This window comes from Lampris incognitus, chromosome 14 (assembly GCF_029633865.1).
Source record: "Lampris incognitus isolate fLamInc1 chromosome 14, fLamInc1.hap2, whole genome shotgun sequence".
NCBI lineage: Eukaryota > Metazoa > Chordata > Actinopteri > Lampriformes > Lampridae > Lampris > Lampris incognitus.
The window spans coordinates 14875455-14895740 of NC_079224.1; the positions used below are offsets into that span (position 1 = coordinate 14875455).

A 20286-nucleotide genomic window follows, 5' to 3' on the forward strand; every position below is an offset into this window, starting at 1 on the left:
CTGCTCCACACCCCTCTGCCGATCCGGGGAGGGCTGCAGACTACCACATGCCTCCTCCGATACATGTGGAGTCGCCAGCCGCTTCTTTTCACCTGACAGTGAGGAGTTTCGCCAGGGGGACGTAGCGCGTGGGAGGATCACGCTATTCCCCCCAGTTCCCCCTCCTGAACAGGCGCCTCGACCGACCAGAGGAGGCGCTAGTGCAGCGACCAGGACACGGCCAATTGTGTCTGTTGGGACGCCGACCAAGCCGGAGGTAACAGGGATTCGAACCGGCGATCCCCATGTTGGCAGGCAACGGAATAGACTGCTACGCTAGCCGGATGCCCTTTCTTGTCGGTTTGACGGTGCCACTACTGTCATGTGTCTGTACCGAGGTGTAACAACAACACTGGAAAAAAAACTCTCTTTATTGAACAAACTGTATGTGGTCACCTGTCTGTGGTCACTGGTGTGCTCACGTCAGTATAGGTGAAGATGCATACATGTTAAAGGGGGGAGGGGGGGATGGAGGCATAGACACCACCATTAGAGTCCCATTCTGTCCCCTGTCACTGAGCTGAGTCTCCAGTTGCAGAAGATGTCCGCGGGTATCATCTCCGAGTGGACAGCGTGCCAGGCCGGGCAGCACGCGCACAAGACGACTCCTATCAGGATGCTATTGAGGAAACATAGCCAGGGGACGCTCAGTCCCAGGTAGTCCGGTATTCCCATGGGAAGAAGCAGAAGCACCCAAAGAAGAATGAAGAAGGAAGCCCACGTTTTGGAGAATATCAGCAAGACTTGGTAAGCAACACCTCCCCTGGCTGGGGAGCCGGGGCTCTGAGGCTCGGGGTGGGGCTGCTCCGCCGACATGTTGGGCCCGAGAGACCCTGCGTACAGGTACAACGCTGCGCAGACCGCTGCCGAAAGAAAGACGAGGGACACCTGCAGGATCTGGGAGGAGGGGAAAACCCAGCAATGCTGCATCTGGAGCGGAGATTCATCCCCCAGCACGGGGACAAAGCCGGACAGCAGGAAGACCTGGAGGACCGCACCGCTCCACAAGAGGCAAGTCACAAATGAGCACGCCATCCTCCGGGCGCCGGCCGTAATGGGCTGTAATGTCCGAGACACCGTCCAGTAATGATCCAGCCACGTGATGACCACCACGGGCCAGTGAAGGGCGCCGTATATTTGTCCAAGTATTTGAACCAGCAGACACACGTGATACCGTGTCACTCGCAGACCCAGGAGCTGCCCGTCGCCTTGGGTGTGAATTGCGGTCAGAACGAGGGTCGCGACCGTGTCGGCTAGTGCCAGGGAAGTGCTGAAGACCCCGATGAAGGTTGTGCAGACATCTTTCCTCTGCAGAAGCACCAACGCCCAGTTGAGGAGACACTTGCTTCCTAAACCGAGCAGGATGGAGGTGATGGAGATGTGCATGGCGGGGGAAGTCTTGCAGTTCTTTGTAGTGGACTGTGGAAGGCTATATTATAGAGGGCCTCGTGAGTCCATATCCGAGGCGCACCTGTGAGAGAAAGGAGAGGGGAAAAAATGGATCCAAAAGTTGAAGATCTCACACCACATGGACTACCAGAACAATATTTTCAATCTAACTAATCTCCAGTACTGGTCTGCGATACAGGGATCTGGTATCGGATGCTGGGTCAAAACCAGGCTAAAATGGAGCATCAGGGTTGGAGATTTTACCCAAGACTAAAATCTGATACTAAAGCATGGGTAAAATATCATAAATGAAAGCAAATTACTTGATTTACTGTATTTATGGTACATGGAAGCCAGTATTTCGTTCTGTTATTTTGCCGACTGACTCTAAACCAGAGTCCAGGCCTGTTCAGCAGAAGTGATGGATGGACACTCGGTGTCGGCAGTGAAAAGTGACATTGGTGCATCCCTACTTTGAAAGAAGGGTTAATTTAACACGGTGGTTATAAACCAACAAATGAAGCTACAAACAAAAACTTATTTAATAGTTTGCTCAGAATAAAATTGATTGTGTTTAGCGTTCATAGTCTGTTTCTATACAAAGTACTTCTGCTCTGTACACCATTAAACTGATATTTCCTCGCAGACTAATGTTTTACCAACCATCCATTATCCGAACCGCTGATCCTGCTCTCAGGGTGGCGGGGATGCTGGAGCCTATCCCAGCAGCCATTGGGTGGCAGGCGGGGAGACGCCCTGGACAGGCCACCAGGCCACCACACACGTTTGTGTTTTTCTGAGTCCATTGAGAAATTCCTTTTTTTTTTTTTTTGGAAAAATTTCCCCCCTATTTCTCCACGGCCAATCACCCCAGTCTTCCCAGCTGTCCTGGTCGCTGCTCCACTCCCTCTGCCGATCTGGGGAGGGCTGCAGACTCCTCCGATACATGTGGAGTCACCAGCCGCTTCTTCTCACCTGACAGTGAGGAGTTTCACCAGGGGATGTAGCGCGTGGGAGGATCACGCTATTCCCCCCCCGAACAGGTGCCCCGACCGACCAGAGGAGGCGCTAGTGCGGCGACCAGGACACACACCCATATCTGGCTTCCCACTCGCAGACATGGACAATTGTGTCTGTAGGGGCGCCCGACCATGCCGGAGGTAACGCGGGGATTCGAACCGGCGATGCCCATGTTGGTAGGCAACGGAATAGAATGCTACGCCACCCGGATGCCCCGAGAATATACTCTTAAGATTGATGAAAATGCGTATGTTACTATCTCTGCTTATTCCATTTAAATACCTCAGGAGGTGGTCCTGCCAACTTTGGCATCCTGGGCAATATCGCTCAATAACCCCCCCCCCCCAAAATAACCCTATAACTACCACATCATCGTGTAATGAGTTCATGTAAATAACAGCAAAAACCTATTCAGATCAAAACTACTGTAAAGGACTGTCACATGTCCCTGCCCCAACTACAGGTACATGGGATACTGCCCTGACCAATCTGAGTCAAAACTTGCTATCTTAGCCCACAGCCAACGCTCTTGCCCTGCAACTACAGAGGTCACTGACGAAGAGCCGCCATGCCACCCTATATGGCCAAACTGGGTCAGATAGATGGGCCCAAACTAGGCTTTTACAAACTGTGTTGCAAGCTATTTCTTAATACTGAAACTGTGCCGGATCAACCATGAAACTGCTGCAAGTCGAGGTAAAAAATACACTACCGTAAGAAAGGTACAGTATCAGCACAGTAAAACAGTCAGGAGAGCACACCTCCTCCCTTATTCCCCCTTTCTTTGCTCTCTTTTTTCCCATTAGGCCTTATTGCACTTCTGGAGTGCCTTAGCAGTGTTAAACCCTGGCAGGTTTAATCGTTTCTGGGGTTGTTTTACACACAAGCTGCTGTTTGCTTAAGGGGAGGTATGGAAATGGTCCTGTTGTCTTGATGCGTGTTCAGTAAGTCCGGGTGAAGGAAATCACAGAAAGTTGAATCGGTTCATCTGGACACAACATTTATTCAGAGAGAAACGACTCACTGCTCATCTAAGTGACCTCTTCAGTCTCAGCTGACTGCAGGTGCCCCCAACCCTGTAAACAACACGGTGGCATAACGGCCAAAAACAACGGATTGGTTTCCTGTGCAAATAGAGGTGGCCATTAACTGGCGTTACAACGGCCATGTGTGCTACTCAAGAGGACTGGGGAGCAGTTGCAATCACAGCGTTGTAAGATGGTGACAGATGTCGAGCATGCATAAGGATATATGGACTAAGAAATAATAAAACTGATAGAACTGACAACCACCCATCATTATGCACCGCCCTATAGTAGACTGCCTATCAGTGCTTCTGACAGGCACTGAGGATAAAAATGAATTGAAAAAAATGAATTAAAGTAATTTTGTAAGGACACTCAGTGTCATTTAGATTACATTCAGTGACAGTAGTTGATATAAGTGATGATAAAATAAAATAAAAACCTACTGTCTCAGTTTGAAATGACATGTGAGCAAGGATACAGGCAACACATTTTGAGCACAACACTGAACAAACACTGTATACTTCAAATAGATGCAACGCCAACACGCAACACCGATTACCTGCTGCCAGTGCACAGATGCAAAAAAAACCTGTTGAATGATCTCCAACCGGATGTGGTGTGGGACTTATGGGCTTGCGTTTTCGAGGCGTGGTTAAACGTGGCAAAGCCCAGTGGGTGGATGTGCTGTGACGTTAACCTCATACTGGCTGCCACACAGCGGCCTCCCGAATGAAACAGACCCCACAGCTTCAGACACACTGCGTGTCCAAAGGTCTGCCACAGCAGGTGTGTGTGTGTGTGTGTGTGTGTGTGTGTGTGTGTGTTTGATTGTTTAATTAAAGATAAAAAAAGCTATCTATGGAGTGCTGCTGCGCTGTTTGTTTGCGCTGGCTGCCACACAGACGATGTCAAACGCATAGTAATCTGCGATTAGCCTGTTGACCAAGTTTTTTTTTTATTTACTTGGGTATTTTCAAGTGGCGACTTTTATTTGAGTCGTTTTTCATGTGGGTGACTGTGCTGTTACTTGAGGACTATATTTCCGGAGTCGCCCAGCCGCCGGTACAAAGAACTCACGGGTTAAGTAAATAGCCTCCGCTGGGTTTACAGCGCCATCCATCCATCCATGCGAGTCTTCCTTATTTGTCTTCCTTACTTACACCGGGTTACTTCCTCATTCCTTATCTGGCAGGATCAGTAACCTTTTGTCTGTTGCCCTTCTGCGAAGGCACACCGTTAGAGGAACCTGTCTGAAGGGCCTCACTGTTCATGAAACTTTGCAGTGTGGACCACTATCTGGACTATCTGCCGTGGCAGAGACTCTGCCTTTTTATATCAAGTTGATTAACTGTGAGACTCTGATGTCTCTTGACTGCAGAGATTCAGATGAGTCTTTTGCTCCTCAAGACCATCCATCACAAGACCCGAGCTTTTCACCAAAGCAACTCTGCTCAACTATGCGGCGAGACCTTCATGCATGCATCTCTCACTTGAATTTCTTTCTACAGCTTCATTTGTGAGGTGAGGCACTTGTACAGTGCACTGTACATTGTCCAAACAGCATTCACTGTGCTGTAGGACGAAGCAACGCACCTTATCCCCAAGACACATCCGATCCGTCTCAACTGGACACCCATTTTAGAGGCTGCAGCGTCAAGCGCCCTCAAGTTTTTAGGCGACTGACTGTACAGACAATATAACTTGTCTAAAAAAACAAGTGGTTGGTCTCCATGCAGCATTTTGCTGCATCCCCAACAGAAAGCTCCAACCTGTGATTAAGGCAATGCCAGCCTATGAGATTTGGAAATTTACTTTTCAGCTTTGAGTACACCCCCTGGCTTTTTGCCAAGCATTATAGAGGCACCGCCTGAACAGAATCCAACAAGACGGTCTTTAAGAAAGACGTCATCAAGGCCGTGTCTCACCAGACAGTGTCTCACCAGAGTCTAGTTCAGCAGATCTAAGAAAAAGGTCAATGGTTCTGAGCCTTTAACTGAAGGCAAGCTGTTTTACGTACAGAGGTGCTTTCATCCACAATAACAGTGACCTTGGGTCGAGTAGATCTAACACTTGCCAGTAATGCCTGCCTCATTTCTGTAGATATGAAATGTATGATTTCTGTACATGAGAAATTTGTGTGAAGTACTCGACCCACATTTACACCATTTGACCTCTGTAGGTCTATTAGTCCAGGATGGTCAGTATATGGGCTTTTATTTTTAGTGAGGTAATATGGTGTTCTGAAGACATGCCGAGTTGAGGCCAGAAGGTAGTTAAGGTAGTAATGATCCATCTGCTCTGGCAGCTTCAAGCTCCAAAAGAATGAGCTCCAAAAGAATGCCTCCCTTCTTTTTAACCCCCCCCCCTTTTCGCCCCAATTATACTTGGCCAATTACCCCACTCTTCCGAGCTGTCCTGGTCGCTGCTCCACCCCCTCTGCTGATCCAGGGAGGGCTGCAGACTATCATGTGCCTCCTCCAATACATGTGGAATTGCCAGCCACTTCTTTTCACCTGACAGTGAGGAGTTTCCCCAGGAGGACATAGCACTTGGGAGGATCACACTACCCCCCCCCCCCGAACAGGTGCCAGAGGAGGCGCTAGTGCAGCGACCAGAACACATACTCACATCCAGCTTCTCACTGCAGACACGGCTGTCTGTAGAGATGCTTGACCAAGCCGGAGGTAACACGGGGATTCGAACCGGTGATCCCCATGTTGGTAGGCGGCAGAATAGACTGCCATGCCATGCCACCCAGATGCCTCTCAGGTCTCCCAGCTCTCTTAACCTTTGATTTTCTCTAAGGAGTGTATTTTCTATTGCTTCCGGTGATCCATAGCAATCTTCTACCCTTTGACCAACCATTCTTGCACCTGCTGCTACATTGTGACCGTGGACTGTTTGTATTCTCTTTGTGTGCTCAGATGATTTTGACCCAAGCCATTTATACAGGTCATCAAGCTCTTCTCTTGATGTCAGGTTTAAGCCTTCTGTAGAGCTGTGGAAAGATGCTTTCCAGGCCCAATAATTTTCTTGTTGGTCCTCAAACTTTAATAGCCCGGAGCTTACCATTTCGCGATATATGAGATACTTGGTCAAATCTGCTGTAGCTGATGAATTGGACTCAGTAGCTCTGAGTGCAACACCGGGATGCGGCTGAGGAGATCGGTAACTGCTGCTGAATGGTCTTATATTGTGTGACCAGTCTCGGTGGCTGTAGGTGTCTTTGTATAGACACCTACACCTTGAACGGCACTGACACTCTCGCTCAAGGTGGGTGTTCCTGGATGGGCTTTGAGCATGAAGATAATTCAGAGGGGCATCAACGGTCTGTCTGAATGCATGCTGAGCAGGTAATTCCTGATATTCATGGCTGCTGATCGCTCTTGACTGTACATTATTTCCCCATGTAGCTTTTAACTGCCTCACCATCACCCATTGCTAGCTGGCACATTGGTGTGTTGGTGAGAGTCAGGTACTGAATTCACTATGTACTTATGCTCAGCATATTCACTCTTTAGGCTTGCATGATCTAGATCCCCAAATTCATTCTCAGCAGCTGCTTCCAGAAGTTCAGCTTCAGCGATGGCAGCTGCAGCTGCACTCTCTAGCCGCAGTGTTTGCAGACTGGCTTGAAGCTTTGCTTTCTCTCTAGCAGCTTCCACTGCAGCCTTTTGATGAGGGTTCCCCACTCCCCACTTGTCTGCTTCTCTTTGCGCAAATGATGCTGACACATGTACTGCTTCTGCTTCAATTCAACGTATTCTTTTGCTTGAGCCCCCTTTTTGAAACATTGTTGCACTCCTCGATAAGCTATTGTTGCTGTAAAATTAGAAAATTTCATATTTTGTAGGATTCAGTTATCCAACCAAGCAGCAGAGAGTCATCATGAGAATGAGAAACTGAGAGTGCAGCAGGACAGAGCAGAAGAGCACAGCACAGAAGGAGCCACACAGAAGCAGGTGGAGTAGCACACACCGCAGAGGGCAATCATCCAGGAGCACAGAGCGGAGCAAAGCAGAGTGCAGCACTACAGAGCAGAGCAGTACAAGGCCAGTCAGGGCATAACAGAGAAGGACAGAGCAGGACTGCAGAGCAGCTCAGTGGGCCTATAACCAGACTGTTGGAGTAATGCTCAATTTGAATATAAAAAAAAACAAACCTTTCCATTCATTGTAGTTAATGACAAAAAACTTGGATGTAAGACATGTGAAGATGCCGTGTCACTTGGGGTACATAGAACAGCAAAACTAAGATATTCATTCTCTCGTGAGTATCAGAATTGTAACCTAGCCACTAAGGATGCACAAGCCAGTGAATTCTTAGTGCCAGTCCCAAGCGCTGGTAATCAATGCCAGCCAGTTGGAGGAGCCCGGTGAATCCAATGCTTCTTCTTCGCATTGATGGTGCACCATCGTTAACAACAGATGAAAGCTTGTCAAAGCCCCCATGCTCACTTACAACACTTTTAACGGCATTGAAAATATCCTCGCCCTTGGTAGTGTCATGCAAAGACACCAATTTCAATAACTCCTCGTGCACTTCAAATGAACTGTCAATGGCTCTTGTGTATAATGAGAAGCTGGCTAACATCCATCACATCTGTATTCTCATCCAACGCTAAAGAGAAGTACTTGTAGTCATGCGTGACTTGTTTTAGCTTTCCCTCGACATTATTTTGAATGTCAAAAATTCTTCACATCACTATGCGATGGGACAGCGAGGCCGTTTCAGTTCTTAGCCATGTTATCATCTCCAAAGCTTTAGCCACCTCTGCTGCACATAACTTCACTGTTTCACCATCTGACAAGGGCTTCTTTGCTTTAGCAAGCTCAAGGGAAACAGCATAAGAGGCCTTGAGAGGGGACTCCTGTGTAGGTGTGGCTATGGTAAAAAGGCTCTGCTATCGGTATACGTATTTTTCCTTTGAGGTCAGCGATGATAGCGGCTCTGGCACCTCCGGTGTACATGCCATATTTGTCTTTGTGCGTGGTATTGTAGTAGCAACTTAAGTTGAAATCCTTCCTGGCTGAGTTTGTTCCCGGGCACAATAAACATATGGGTTTGCCTTTGAATTCTGCAAAAAGATATTCTGTTTTCCGACTTGCCTGGAAGACACGGTTCTCTAGGTCGTTTTCTTTTTGTCGCTCACATCTCCCCTCGTTGCGTGTTGTTGCGGAAGAGGCCTGCTGAGACCAAGACAGACCATGTGCAAGCAGTTGCTTGGCTACAGGCCACCTGTGTTTCGAGGGAGCGCCCTCTAACAGTGGACAGTATAATTACAATTGGGATCCGGTTCAAATGTGGTCAAATGGCCCGCTTGCTTCCAACGCCTGTGAAACCCATAACTTATTGATATTTGGAAATTGACCCGCAGGCCATACTGAGTGAGGATGGGGGCTGAATGTGGTCCACGGGCCGCCAGTTGCCCATGTCTGATATACACAAATGATCTTCCTTAGTGTTAGCCAACTCAAATGTACATATATGTTTGCAGATGATACAACAATCCCTGCAATAGCGGATTCACAAACGCAGTTGCATGAATATTCATCAAATGATTTTATACTTGTCATCAAATGGGTGGAAAATAATAAATTGGTATTAAATAAGACAAAAAGTATGACCATATGTACTGCAAGAAAGAGGAAGAAATTGAAGCCATGGCAGTGTTCAAATTAAAGAGGTTACTGAAGCCAAATTATTGGAAGTTAAAATACAAAATAATCTCTCGTGGATGGCTCATATTACAGATCTTTCTATAAGAGTGATACAAATGGCTGCAGTGGTTGGACGTATTGCAAAGTTGTCAATCAAAGGCTATATTAAGGTCTCAGTCATTATGTATTGCTGGGGCAGTGTAACTCAGAGAGCTATGAGGAGACTGCAGATCACGCTAAACAAGGCAGCCAGAATGGTCTTAAGGTGTGGGTTTAGAAAAGGACTGAGTGAACTATAATAACGGGATGGCCCACATTGGTAGAGCATGTGAGACAACACACTATTGCACAAAATTTCAAAAGTTTAAAAAGCCAGTTAGTATTAAGAGCAAACTGTTAATGGTACGTGATAAACAAGTTAACATAAGAATACGAGGTAAAAACCATTATGTACTACCAAAAATAAAAACTGAAATGGGAAGACAGACTTTCATTTTGAGAACTTTTAAATTGTGGAACTCATTACTATGACTCACTTAAGAACAGTTGCATTGTTGATTGCAATTTTTTAAGAGCTAAATGTAGTTATCACATTATTGTACTGTATTGTACGTAGGTTTGTAGCGTACTGTATTATATGTGAACACACATAGATGAATAGGTTTCTTTCTATATGTATAGTGCCTTGCAAAAGTATTCAACCCCCTTGACAGTCATCACTAAGTTCTGGATTATAAAAGATACTCACACATCTGTTCCTGAACAATATTATTTTTGTGAACCCATAAGCTCTAACAGCATGTTTCCAAAGCCAAAACAAGTTATGTTTTGCTGACTTTTTGTAAATAGATTAAACTAAAATATAGTGCTTGCATAAGTATTCAACCCCCACATATCAATACTTTGTAGAGTACCCTTTTGCTGCAATAACAGCCATGATTCTCTTGGGGTAAGTATGTACAAGCTTTGCATATTCTTCTGGGGTAATTTTTGCCCATTCTTCTTCGCAGAATTTGTACAGGTCTTGCAGGTTGGTGGGATGGTGCTTCTGGACTGTGATTTTCAATGGGGTTGAGGTCCGGACTTTGACCTGGTCACTCCAAAACGTTCACCTTTTTGTCGCTGAGCCATGCCATTGTTGCTTTAGCCTTGTGCTAGGGACCATTGTCCTGCTGGAAGGTGAACCTTCTCCCAAGCTTCAGTTTTATGGCGGACCGCAACAGGTTTTCGTCCAATAGGTCCCTGTATTTAGCTCCATCCATTCTTCCCTCAATTTGAACAAGGTTCCCAGTGCCTGCAGATGAAAAGCAACCTCATAGCATTATGTTGCCATTGCCGTGCTTCACTGTAGGGAGGGTGTTTTTAGGGCATGAGCAGTGTTAGGTTTGCGCCACACATAACGCTTTGAGTTTTGGCAAAAAATCTCAACTTTCATCTCAAATGACCACAAAACCTTTACCCACATCCTGACTGGGTCTCTTCTCATGCTTGGTAGCAAACTCCAAGCTTGGTAGCAAACTCCACGCCTGCTTTTATATGCATAGTTTTGAGCAATGGCTTCTTTCTTGCCACCCTCCCATACAGGCCAGATTTATGGAGAGCTGTGATATGGTTGACTCATGCACATATACTCCAGTTTCAGCCACTGACCTCTGGAGCTCCTTCAAAGTGACTGGGGGGAATAGCGTGATCCTCCCACGCTCTATGTCCCCCTGGCGAAACTCCTCACTGTCAGGTGAAAAGAAGCGGCTGGCGACTCCACATGTATCGGAGGAGGCATGTGGTAGTCTGCAGCCCTCCCCGGGAAAGCACGGAAGAGTGGTGGGGGTAACTGACTGAATACAGATGGGGAGAAAAAGGGGGGGGGTGCAAATAAATCAAATCGTCTTCATGCAGTCAGTATGAATGAATATTAATTAGGGGCATTTCCCTGTCTACTTATAGGGAAGTATGGCCGTTACAAGGGTGGGATATCCAGCTCGCACAGGTGCGCTACATTTTGCGTTGAATTTGATTTTTAAAGGGAGGACGCGCATGCGCACTGTGTTATGAATCAGAATATTTTTGTGCGTAAGCATGTTGTATTTCATCCATACACAAGCTTTTGACGTGAATCCTCCGCAGTTTTATGAACGGGGCCGTTTCTCATTTGATGTCTGACATCTCATTTGCATAAACCCAAACATGTACACCCAAACACCTTAGCTAGCATATCTGGAAGCAAACGGGAAAAATATGAGGCGTTGCATGCGCGTAACAAACCGTACAACAAACATCATGCACTTTCCTCACTTAAGTTTTTACTAAGTTTTCAAAAAGATATAGACAGAACAGTACAACCACATCAACACAAAAAAGAATACATTAAAATATACAAACAGATAGAAATAATAATAATAATAATAATGAACAAAACAAAACAAAAATAAGTAGTTGTCTCGAAATATTTCAATATTCAAACAAATATTTTAATTAGGCATTCATTTAGTCAGTGTCATCTCTCATATAAATGTTCAATTTTTCCCAGTTCTTTTTAAATATATTCTCTTGGACTCTCAAACTGTATGTCCATTGTTCCATAACGAAAATGTCTTGGACAACTTCCATCCCCTGTTCCTGTTTTGGAGTGTCTTCATGCACTTTTCAGTTGTAAGTTGGACAAAATTTGCACACAGTTCACTGGAGTGGGTGAGTCTCAATACAAAAAGGAAGCCAAGTTGCAGGAAGAGCTGTAGAAAAATATGATCCAAGAGACAGCCACATTCTAATGTGCCAGCTCATGTTGGCCACCATAGTGAACGCCACATGGAGTATGCAACAAAAGAAAAAATACTGAAGGAGCCCACAAGAGGAGAGAAAATAAAGTACAGGAGGTTGAAAGATTGTAAATCAGCTTTAAACTGGTTAACCGTGGTCGTTTTGATCTTATACATTTGCATATAAATTCCCTTTTAAGCTGAATCATAAAAACACATGTTCATTGTTTCAGCATGAAAAGCAGGGACTAATAGCAAGATACTGCAGTTTCTAGCATACTGTGCCCAAACATACCACAATCCCGTCAGATCCTGTCAAAGCATGTCATGGTGGAGATGCTTATCTAGGATCAAATGTGTACCTTACACCAACACTCGGAGGGTGTCACGGCTGGTGCAAACGGGGTAATAGGAAAACAGGGGACGGACCCAGCTGCAGGTGACAGAGGCAGACTGAAACAGCTCAATGATTTAAAATACCAAAATGGTGGTTACTAAGGCTTATGGGGATGATGGGGCAGGCAAAGGTCAAAACCAGAAAAGACAATCCAGGCAAACAAATCTGACAAGGAGTAGACAAGAATCAAAAGTCCAAATAAACAGACAAGATTCAAACCAGGTGGGTAACAGGTCTCAGATGAACACAGCAGAGGCTACAGAGCAAGACGTGAAGCACATGGCAGTTTAACAGTCTGGCAAGGGAACGGGGAAGCGGGGGAGGATATGTACTGGGGCTACTCAAGGGAATGGCGAACAGGTGGGATACCCAGGGTTGACTGATGACAAAACCAGGGGCAGGAACTGACACGACAAGACAGGTGAGTACTTAAAAAAACAAAACAGGAAAAACAACAGGCAATGATGACAGGTGAGGACTTCAAAATAAAAGAGGAAAAACAACGGAATGATTGAGGTGTGATGAATTGACTGAACTGGGAGAATACACAATACCTTAGACTATGGCAGACAATGACTGAAGTTACGAGCTGACTGAACTGGGAGACATCATGACAATGGGAGCCTATCCATGTTCCCATGGTCCTATGTTCCCCTAAACATATGTTCCCTCAACATATAAAGGAGAAGAATGTCCATACCGCTGGTATATTGACGAACCTGCGTAATATTCCTTTGCAAAAAACCTTACCAATATAATAATTATTAACCTCAAATACATTTGTATCATTTATTGTAATGTACAAGCGTGTTTCGTGTTTCAATAAGAGAGTATCTTTGGAAGCAACTTCCATAAACACAATTTCAGATATTTATCAGATCACCGTCCAAAGACATGGAGGTCAGGTGAATCGGCCATACTAAACGGTGCCTTGGAGTGAATGTGTCAGCCCTGTGATGGACTGGCGGCCCGTTCAGCGTGTCTCCCCACCTGCTGCCCAATGACTGCTGGGATAGGCTCCAGCATCCCGTGACCCCAATTGGGATAGGTGGCTTGGATAATGGATGGAATGGATGCTATCAGATTATGGATTTTTGTTAATACACTATAGTTATAGAAACTATTCCTCTTTTTATGTTGAGGGAACATGGGGCTCTTTTCAGTTTGGAAAAATTACACTGAGGGAAATTAGGGTACTGGGAACACAGGGTGGACCCCCACTCAATCCACGAAGAGCTAGGTCTCAAAACGGCGTCCATTAGTCAACAATTAAACTAAGCACTAAGATGGGTAGGTCAGTACTGCATCAGACTATTTTATTAGGCTTCAGCAATTTTTGCGTATTATAAGCAAAAACATTTTCTTCAAATGTGTTTTGGAAAAAAATATGAACAACATAATCAAGGCATCAATGATCATAGATGGGTCAGGGTCAGGGTTCAGGTTAGGTCCAGAAGATGTCTGATAGCAGAGCTGAGCATCTAGGGTTATCTGGGGAAACCGATTAGGAGAGTTGTAAACAAACTATAACTTTGGAAGCATTCCAATTACAAGCCATAAAGTCATTACATATTTCCCTCTCCATCTACCCCCCCACCCCATTTTGTTTCCCATTACAATTTATTAGTAGTGACCTACTTGCTGGTTAGATATTCACTATGTGGAAGAGACAGTCCCTTTAAGACAGTGGGTTCAGGGGTTAGCAGGGAGGATTGTGGGTAGACTTGAGGGCGTGGTTTTGATGATAAAAAGCGGTTGACTTGAAGTTTGTGAGGGAAATAAACGACCCCACGGCTGTGTGGTCAAAAGGAGAAGTGGTCTCGTCTCCTTTCTTTCGTCCTCCACGCTGGTGACCCTGACGTGAGCCATGGAGAACGAAGCGACCAGTGCAGCGGCAGTGGCTAACGCCATCTCGCTCAAACTGCCCGACTTCTGGGAGACAGCTGCAGCAGCATGGTTCGCTCACATCGAAGTCCAGTTCACGATTAGGAACATCACCGTGGATGAGACCGAGTACTATGTCGTGGCCAGTAAAAGCCAAGCAATGCCGTGCACCATGCACTTTCAGCAGGGCGGGAAAAGCCAGGGTCGGCCCTCAGTAGTCGCCCTGAGCGTTGGCAAGGAAAGGCAGGCTGATGTTTTTTCAGGACACCACCTCCGGCCGGCGGTTGCTGGTAAATTTGGGCACATAGCAGAGCATCCTGCCTGTGACAGCAGTGGGCGCGATGGCTGGCGGATTCGGCCCCCCCATGGATGCTGCCAACAGCATCCCTGTCCGCACCTATGGCACGAAGTATGTGGAGGTGGTTTTTGGAGGCTTGGCGAAGGTGTCCATTCCCCTTCTGGGCATGGATTTCTTGCATGCTTACAGACTGTTTCTTGACGTTAAAAACCGCTGCTTGACTGACGCTGTCTCCTTCTACTCCTACCCATGTATGCTGGGGGGAGGTGGGTCCCATCAGCCTGTCCAATATGCTTGCCACCGGGGATGAATTTCAGCGTCTGCTTGCTGAGTTTCCAGACCCCATAACGCCCATCTTCTCATTAGCAGTCACCAAGCACGGAGTGGAACACCACATCACCACCAGTGGCCTCCCAGTCTATGTCCATGCATGACACCTCGACCCAGCCAAGTTCGCCATCGCCAGGGAGAAGTTTGCCAACATGGAGCGCCTCGGCATCGTGCGCCGCTCCGACAGCCTGTGGGCCTCCCCCCTGCATATGGTCCCAAAGGCTAACGGCGGCTGGCGCCCATGTGGTGATTGCAGCCCATGTGGTGATTGCCACCACCGGTGATTACAACCTACTTGCTGGTTAGATATTCACCATGTGGAAGAGACGGTCCCTTTAAGACAGTGGGTTCAGGGGTTAGCAGGGGGGGATTGTGGGTAGACTTGAGGGCGTGGTTTTGATGATAAAAAGCTGTTGACTTGAAGTTTGCGAGGCAAATAAACAACCCCACGACTGTGTGGTAAAAAGGAGAAGTGGTCTCGTCTCCTTTCTTTCATCCTGCACAAGATGAGGACGCATACTCTCAATGTACAAGTCCAAATGACATATGCCACCAAAGGTTAGAGTTGTCTGCTCAACCATAACAAAGGTCATTTACAGACAGCACCACATCTCCTTCCAATGCACTGCATAACATGCAGGCTTGAGAAACATTTCACTCAAAGACATAACTGGAAGAGGGTCAAGGAGAATCTTCAGCAATCTGAAAAACAGAGCTGGTAAGCTGCTTGTTGTAGAGGAGGCAAGCAAGGATGAAAACCTGATACTACAAATACATGGGATGGATCTTGTTGCCTCAGAAGCAATGTATCATTTCAGATGCTACAGAAATTACACCGTAGTCCTGTATCAGAAAAGATGAACATGACTGCACAGGGAACAGCCAGTTTCGGACCTGATACAATAATTTCTTTACAACAGTGGTGGTGGAGAGGTTATTGAAGAAACCAAAGGTGCTCAAGCTATCAAAGTTAAATGCCCTGTTCAAGAAATTATGCAAGATATTTGAAAGATATTTGGGCCACCCAGTAACGGTGTGGGAAGGTGGCAGCGTGAACTTACACTACCGTTCAAAAGTTTGGGATCACCCAAACAATTTTGTGTTTTCCATGAAAAGTCACACTTATTCACCACCATATGTTGTGAAATGAATAGAAAATAGAGTCAAGACATTGACAAGGTTAGAAATAATGATTTGTATTTGAAATAAGATTTTTTTTTACATCAAACTTTGCTTTCGTCAAAGAATCCTCCATTTGCAGCAATTACAGCATTGCAGACCTTTGGCATTCTAGCTGTTAATTTGTTGAGGTAATCTGGAGAAATTGCACCCCACGCTTCCAGAAGCAGCTCCCACAAGTTGGATTGGTTGGATGGGCACTTCTTTGAGCAGATTGAGTTTCTGGAGCATCACATTTGTGGGGTCAATTAAACGCTCAAAATGGCCAGAAAAAGAGAACTTTCATCTGAAACTCGACAGTCTATTCTTGTTCTTAGAAATGAAGGCTATTCCATGTGAGAAATTGCTAAGAAATTGAAGATTTCCTACACCGGTGTGTACTACTCCCTTCAGAGGACAGCACAAACAGGCTCTAACCAGAGTAGAAAAAGAAGTGGGAGGCCGCGTTGCACAACTGAGCAAGAAGATAAGTACATTAGAGTCTCTAGTTTGAGAAACAGACGCCTCACAGGTCCCCAACTGGCATCTTCATTAAATAGTACCCGCAAAACACCCGTGTCAACATCTACAGTGAAGAGGCGGCTGCGGGATTCTGGGCTTCAGGGCAGAGTGGCAAAGAAAAAGCCATATCTGAGACTGACCAATAAAAGAAAAAGATTAAGATGGGCAAAAGAACACAGACATTGGACAGAGGAAGACTGGAAAAAAGTGTTGTGGACGGATGAATCCAAGTTTGAGGTGTTTGGATCACAAAGAAGAACGTTTGTGAGACGCAGAACAAATGAAAAGATGCTGGAAGAATGCCTGACGCCATCTGTTAAGCATGGTGGAGGTAATGTGATGGTCTGGGGTTGCTTTGGTGCTGGTAAGGTGGGAGATTTGTACAGGGTAAAAGGGATTCTGAATAAGGAAGGCTATCACTCCATTTTGCAACGCCATGCCATACCCAGTGGACAGCGCTTGATTGGAGCCAATTTCATCCTACAACAGGACAATGACCCTAAACACACCTCCAAATTGTGCAAGAACTATTTAGAGCAGAAGCAGGCAGCTGGTATTCTATCGGTAATGGAGTGGCCAGCGCAGTCACCAGATCTGAACCCCATTGAGCTGTTGTGGGAGCAGCTTGACCGTATGGTACGCAAGAAGTGCCCATCCAACCAATCCAACTTGTGGGAGCTGCTTCTGGAAGTGTGGGGTGCAATTTCTCCAGATTACCTCAACAAATTAACAGCTAGAATGCCAAAGGTCTGCAATGCTGTAATTGCTGCAAATGGAGGATTCTTTGACGAAAGCAAAGTTTGATGTAAAAAAATCTTATTTCAAATACAAATCATTATTTCTAACCTTGTCAATGTCTTGACTCTATTTTCTATTCATTTCACAACATATGGTGGTGAATAAGTGTGACTTTTCATGGAAAACACAAAATTGTTTGGGTGATCCCAAACTTTTGAACGGTAGTGTACACTACTCCACTTGGTGCAATCATCCACTCCCATGGTTTCTCATACCATCATTGCTATGCTGATGATATCCAGCTCTTGCTATCATTCCCGCCAGATGAACTCACAGTCTTTGCACGGATATCATCATGCCTTGCTGATATCTCTGCATGGATGAAAGAATACCACCTTCAGCTTTACCTATATAAGACTCAGCTCCTTGTCATCCCAGCCAGTCAATCCTTACAACAACAGATCAATATCCAGCTCGGATCAACCCATGCCCACAAAGTCTGCTCGAAACCTGGGGGTCATGATTGATGACCAACTAACCTTCAAGGTTCATATGGCCTCGATTGCTCGGTTGTAACGATTTGCCCTGTACAACATCAGGAAAATTAGACCCTACCTGTCTGAGCATGCAGCACAACTCCTGGTACAGACTCTTGTAATATCACGCATTGACTACTGCAACTCCTTACTGGCAGGTCTCCCTGCATGCACTTTCAAACCTCTGCAAATGATCCAGAACGCAGCGGCACATCTGGTCTTCAACCAACCCACGTCACTCCGCTGTTCATATCCCTCCACTGGCTCAAAACCTTAATGCTCACTTCCAAAACAGCAACTAAAACAGCTCCCTGAACTTCCTCATTCAGGTCTACACTCAATCCCACTCATTACGCTCTGCCAATGAAAGGCGCCTGGCACTTCTGCCACAACGGGTCCCTAAGTCACTAGCCAGACTTCTCTCTTCTGTAGTTCCCTGAAATGAGTTACCGAACTCCATTCGATCTGCTGAGTCCTTCTCCATCTTTAAGATGAAGATAAAGACCCAGCGCTTTCTCGAACATCGTCACACCTGATGGTATTAATACAAACAAAAAAATCGCTTTTATGCACCCCATGCGTTGTCTTTGTGCACTGCCTGTTGACACCTATGTCCTATCAGACTTGAACCTAGTTTTTTGGCATTTACGTGTGTTGTTACCTCCTGACTAGATTCTTGCTTGGGTTGAATTAACTCTCAGATGTACGTCGCTTTGGATAAAAGCGTCTGCTAAATGAAATTGTAACATTGTAAAATCCCGCCCCGTCTGAATTTCACAACAAAGGAAGCAATAGAGGGCAAGACCCACGTCAGCTGACCCACCTATTGAAGCTCACAGAGTGAAACTAGCAAGTGCTGAATCCAACAAAGCCTGATAACGGCCTAAACCTGAATCAAAACTGAAAACAAGTTTTGAATCACTTAACAAAATGTTCTGGTTCAAAAATACATACCTCGAGGTGCCAGCAAGCATGGAAGCAGGAAACAGAAGCAAACTGCTAAATGATTAACAGAGCAGATTCATTTGTACCAGGTGGATTTATACAAGCGACCTTTCCACACCTCCTCTTCCACACCTGCCCTGATAACATAATGTTTTTATTGTTTTATTGTATTGTTGCTCTGTATCGCCCGATTATCAAAGACACAAATTAAAAAAAAAAAAGTCCTCCCACTCTTTCACCATGTAAAGTACCCATTATTGTTGTTTTGTCTCATCCAGACTAAATAGTTAAAATGTGTTTCTGTTTTTGGAAAGTGGATGTTTGGATGGCAGAGACGGGGAGCTATTTTTGTATTTTGTATAGTTTGCATTTTTTTAATGTTTTTTTTTAATGTTTCTTAATGTCAGGAGTGATTTGCGACAGAAGGGTTCCAGCAAGAGTTAAAGGGAAGGTTTACAAGGTGTTGTATGGTTTGGAGACAGTGGCACTGATGAAAAGACAGGAGGTGGAGCTGGAGCTGGGGGTGGCAGAGCTGAAGATGCTAAGACTTTCACTGGGAGTGACGAAGAAGGACAGGATTAGGAACGAGTATATTAGAGGGATTGCTCAGATTGGTCGGTTTGGAGACAAAGCAAGAGAGGCAAGATTGAGATGGCTTGGGCATTGTGTGGAGGAGAGATGCTGGGTATATTGGGAGAAGGATGCTGAATATGGAGCTGCCAAGGGAGAGGAAAAGAGGAAGGCCAAAGAGGAGGACATGGGGTGGTTGGTGTGACAGAGGAAGATGCAGAGGACAGGAAGAGATGGAAACGGATGATCCGCTGTGGCGACCCCTAACGGGAGCAGCCGAAAGTAGTAGTAGTTATGTTTTTTAATGCGTTTTACATAATATATGGATGACTTAAGGTCTTTTTGTTGTCAAAGCTGCAATGGTGAAGATTTTCACTCTTTGTTTAAATTCCTGACTCTGGTGATACTGGTAATCGCAATGGTGTCTGACTACTCCAAGTCCCTAAGGCCACTAGAGTCGGCACAGTGCTGTTGTCTCAACACTGATGTATATTTACACCATAAATGTGTTCTGAAAATGTTAAGTAAAGAGGAAGTTACACTCGGCAGGTTCACCAAATATAAGGTTGTCTTTTTATTTAACATTAGTCTCTGAACCCCCGAGTCACACCCCAAGCTCTTTCTTTTATGCAACCAGCATAGCTAATAACCACCTGTCCACGATGTCACCAATCATGAACAGTTTGGACATGAACCAATCAAGATGTCAACCCATCCTGTGTTGAGAACACCACAGCTCCTCCCCTGTAAATCCATACTTCCATGTTTTTTGTTTTTTTACCATCAGACATCAGCATCTCACAGTCACAAATTCAGTCTTTCAGGAGGATGTCTTTTTCCCCACTGGACGAGTGTTCAGTTCAACAACCTGCGGGGTGGTGGCGCTCTTGATTTTTTCCTCTACAGTATGTGGCACAAACTGTTGTTCCAACTCCTTATCTGAACTCCACTCATCGTAGCCCTGACATGTTTCTGCACCAGGAGGGTCCTCTCCCTGTGTCAACCGAGTTTGATTT

At 45.6% G+C, this 20286-nt stretch overlaps 1 protein-coding gene across 1 annotated transcript; it reads right to left on the reverse strand.

The window, feature by feature from the left end:
• Positions 1-409: 409 nt before the first annotated feature.
• gpr160 (G protein-coupled receptor 160) lies at positions 410-18733 on the reverse strand. The gene is made up of 2 exons (XM_056293683.1): positions 18710-18733; positions 410-1510 (listed from the first exon to the last, which is right to left on the reverse strand). Exon 2 carries the CDS (start codon positions 1423-1425, stop codon positions 529-531), a length of 897 nt encoding a protein of 298 aa, XP_056149658.1. The 5' UTR covers positions 1426-1510; positions 18710-18733; the 3' UTR covers positions 410-528.
• Positions 18734-20286: the final 1553 nt, after the last annotated feature.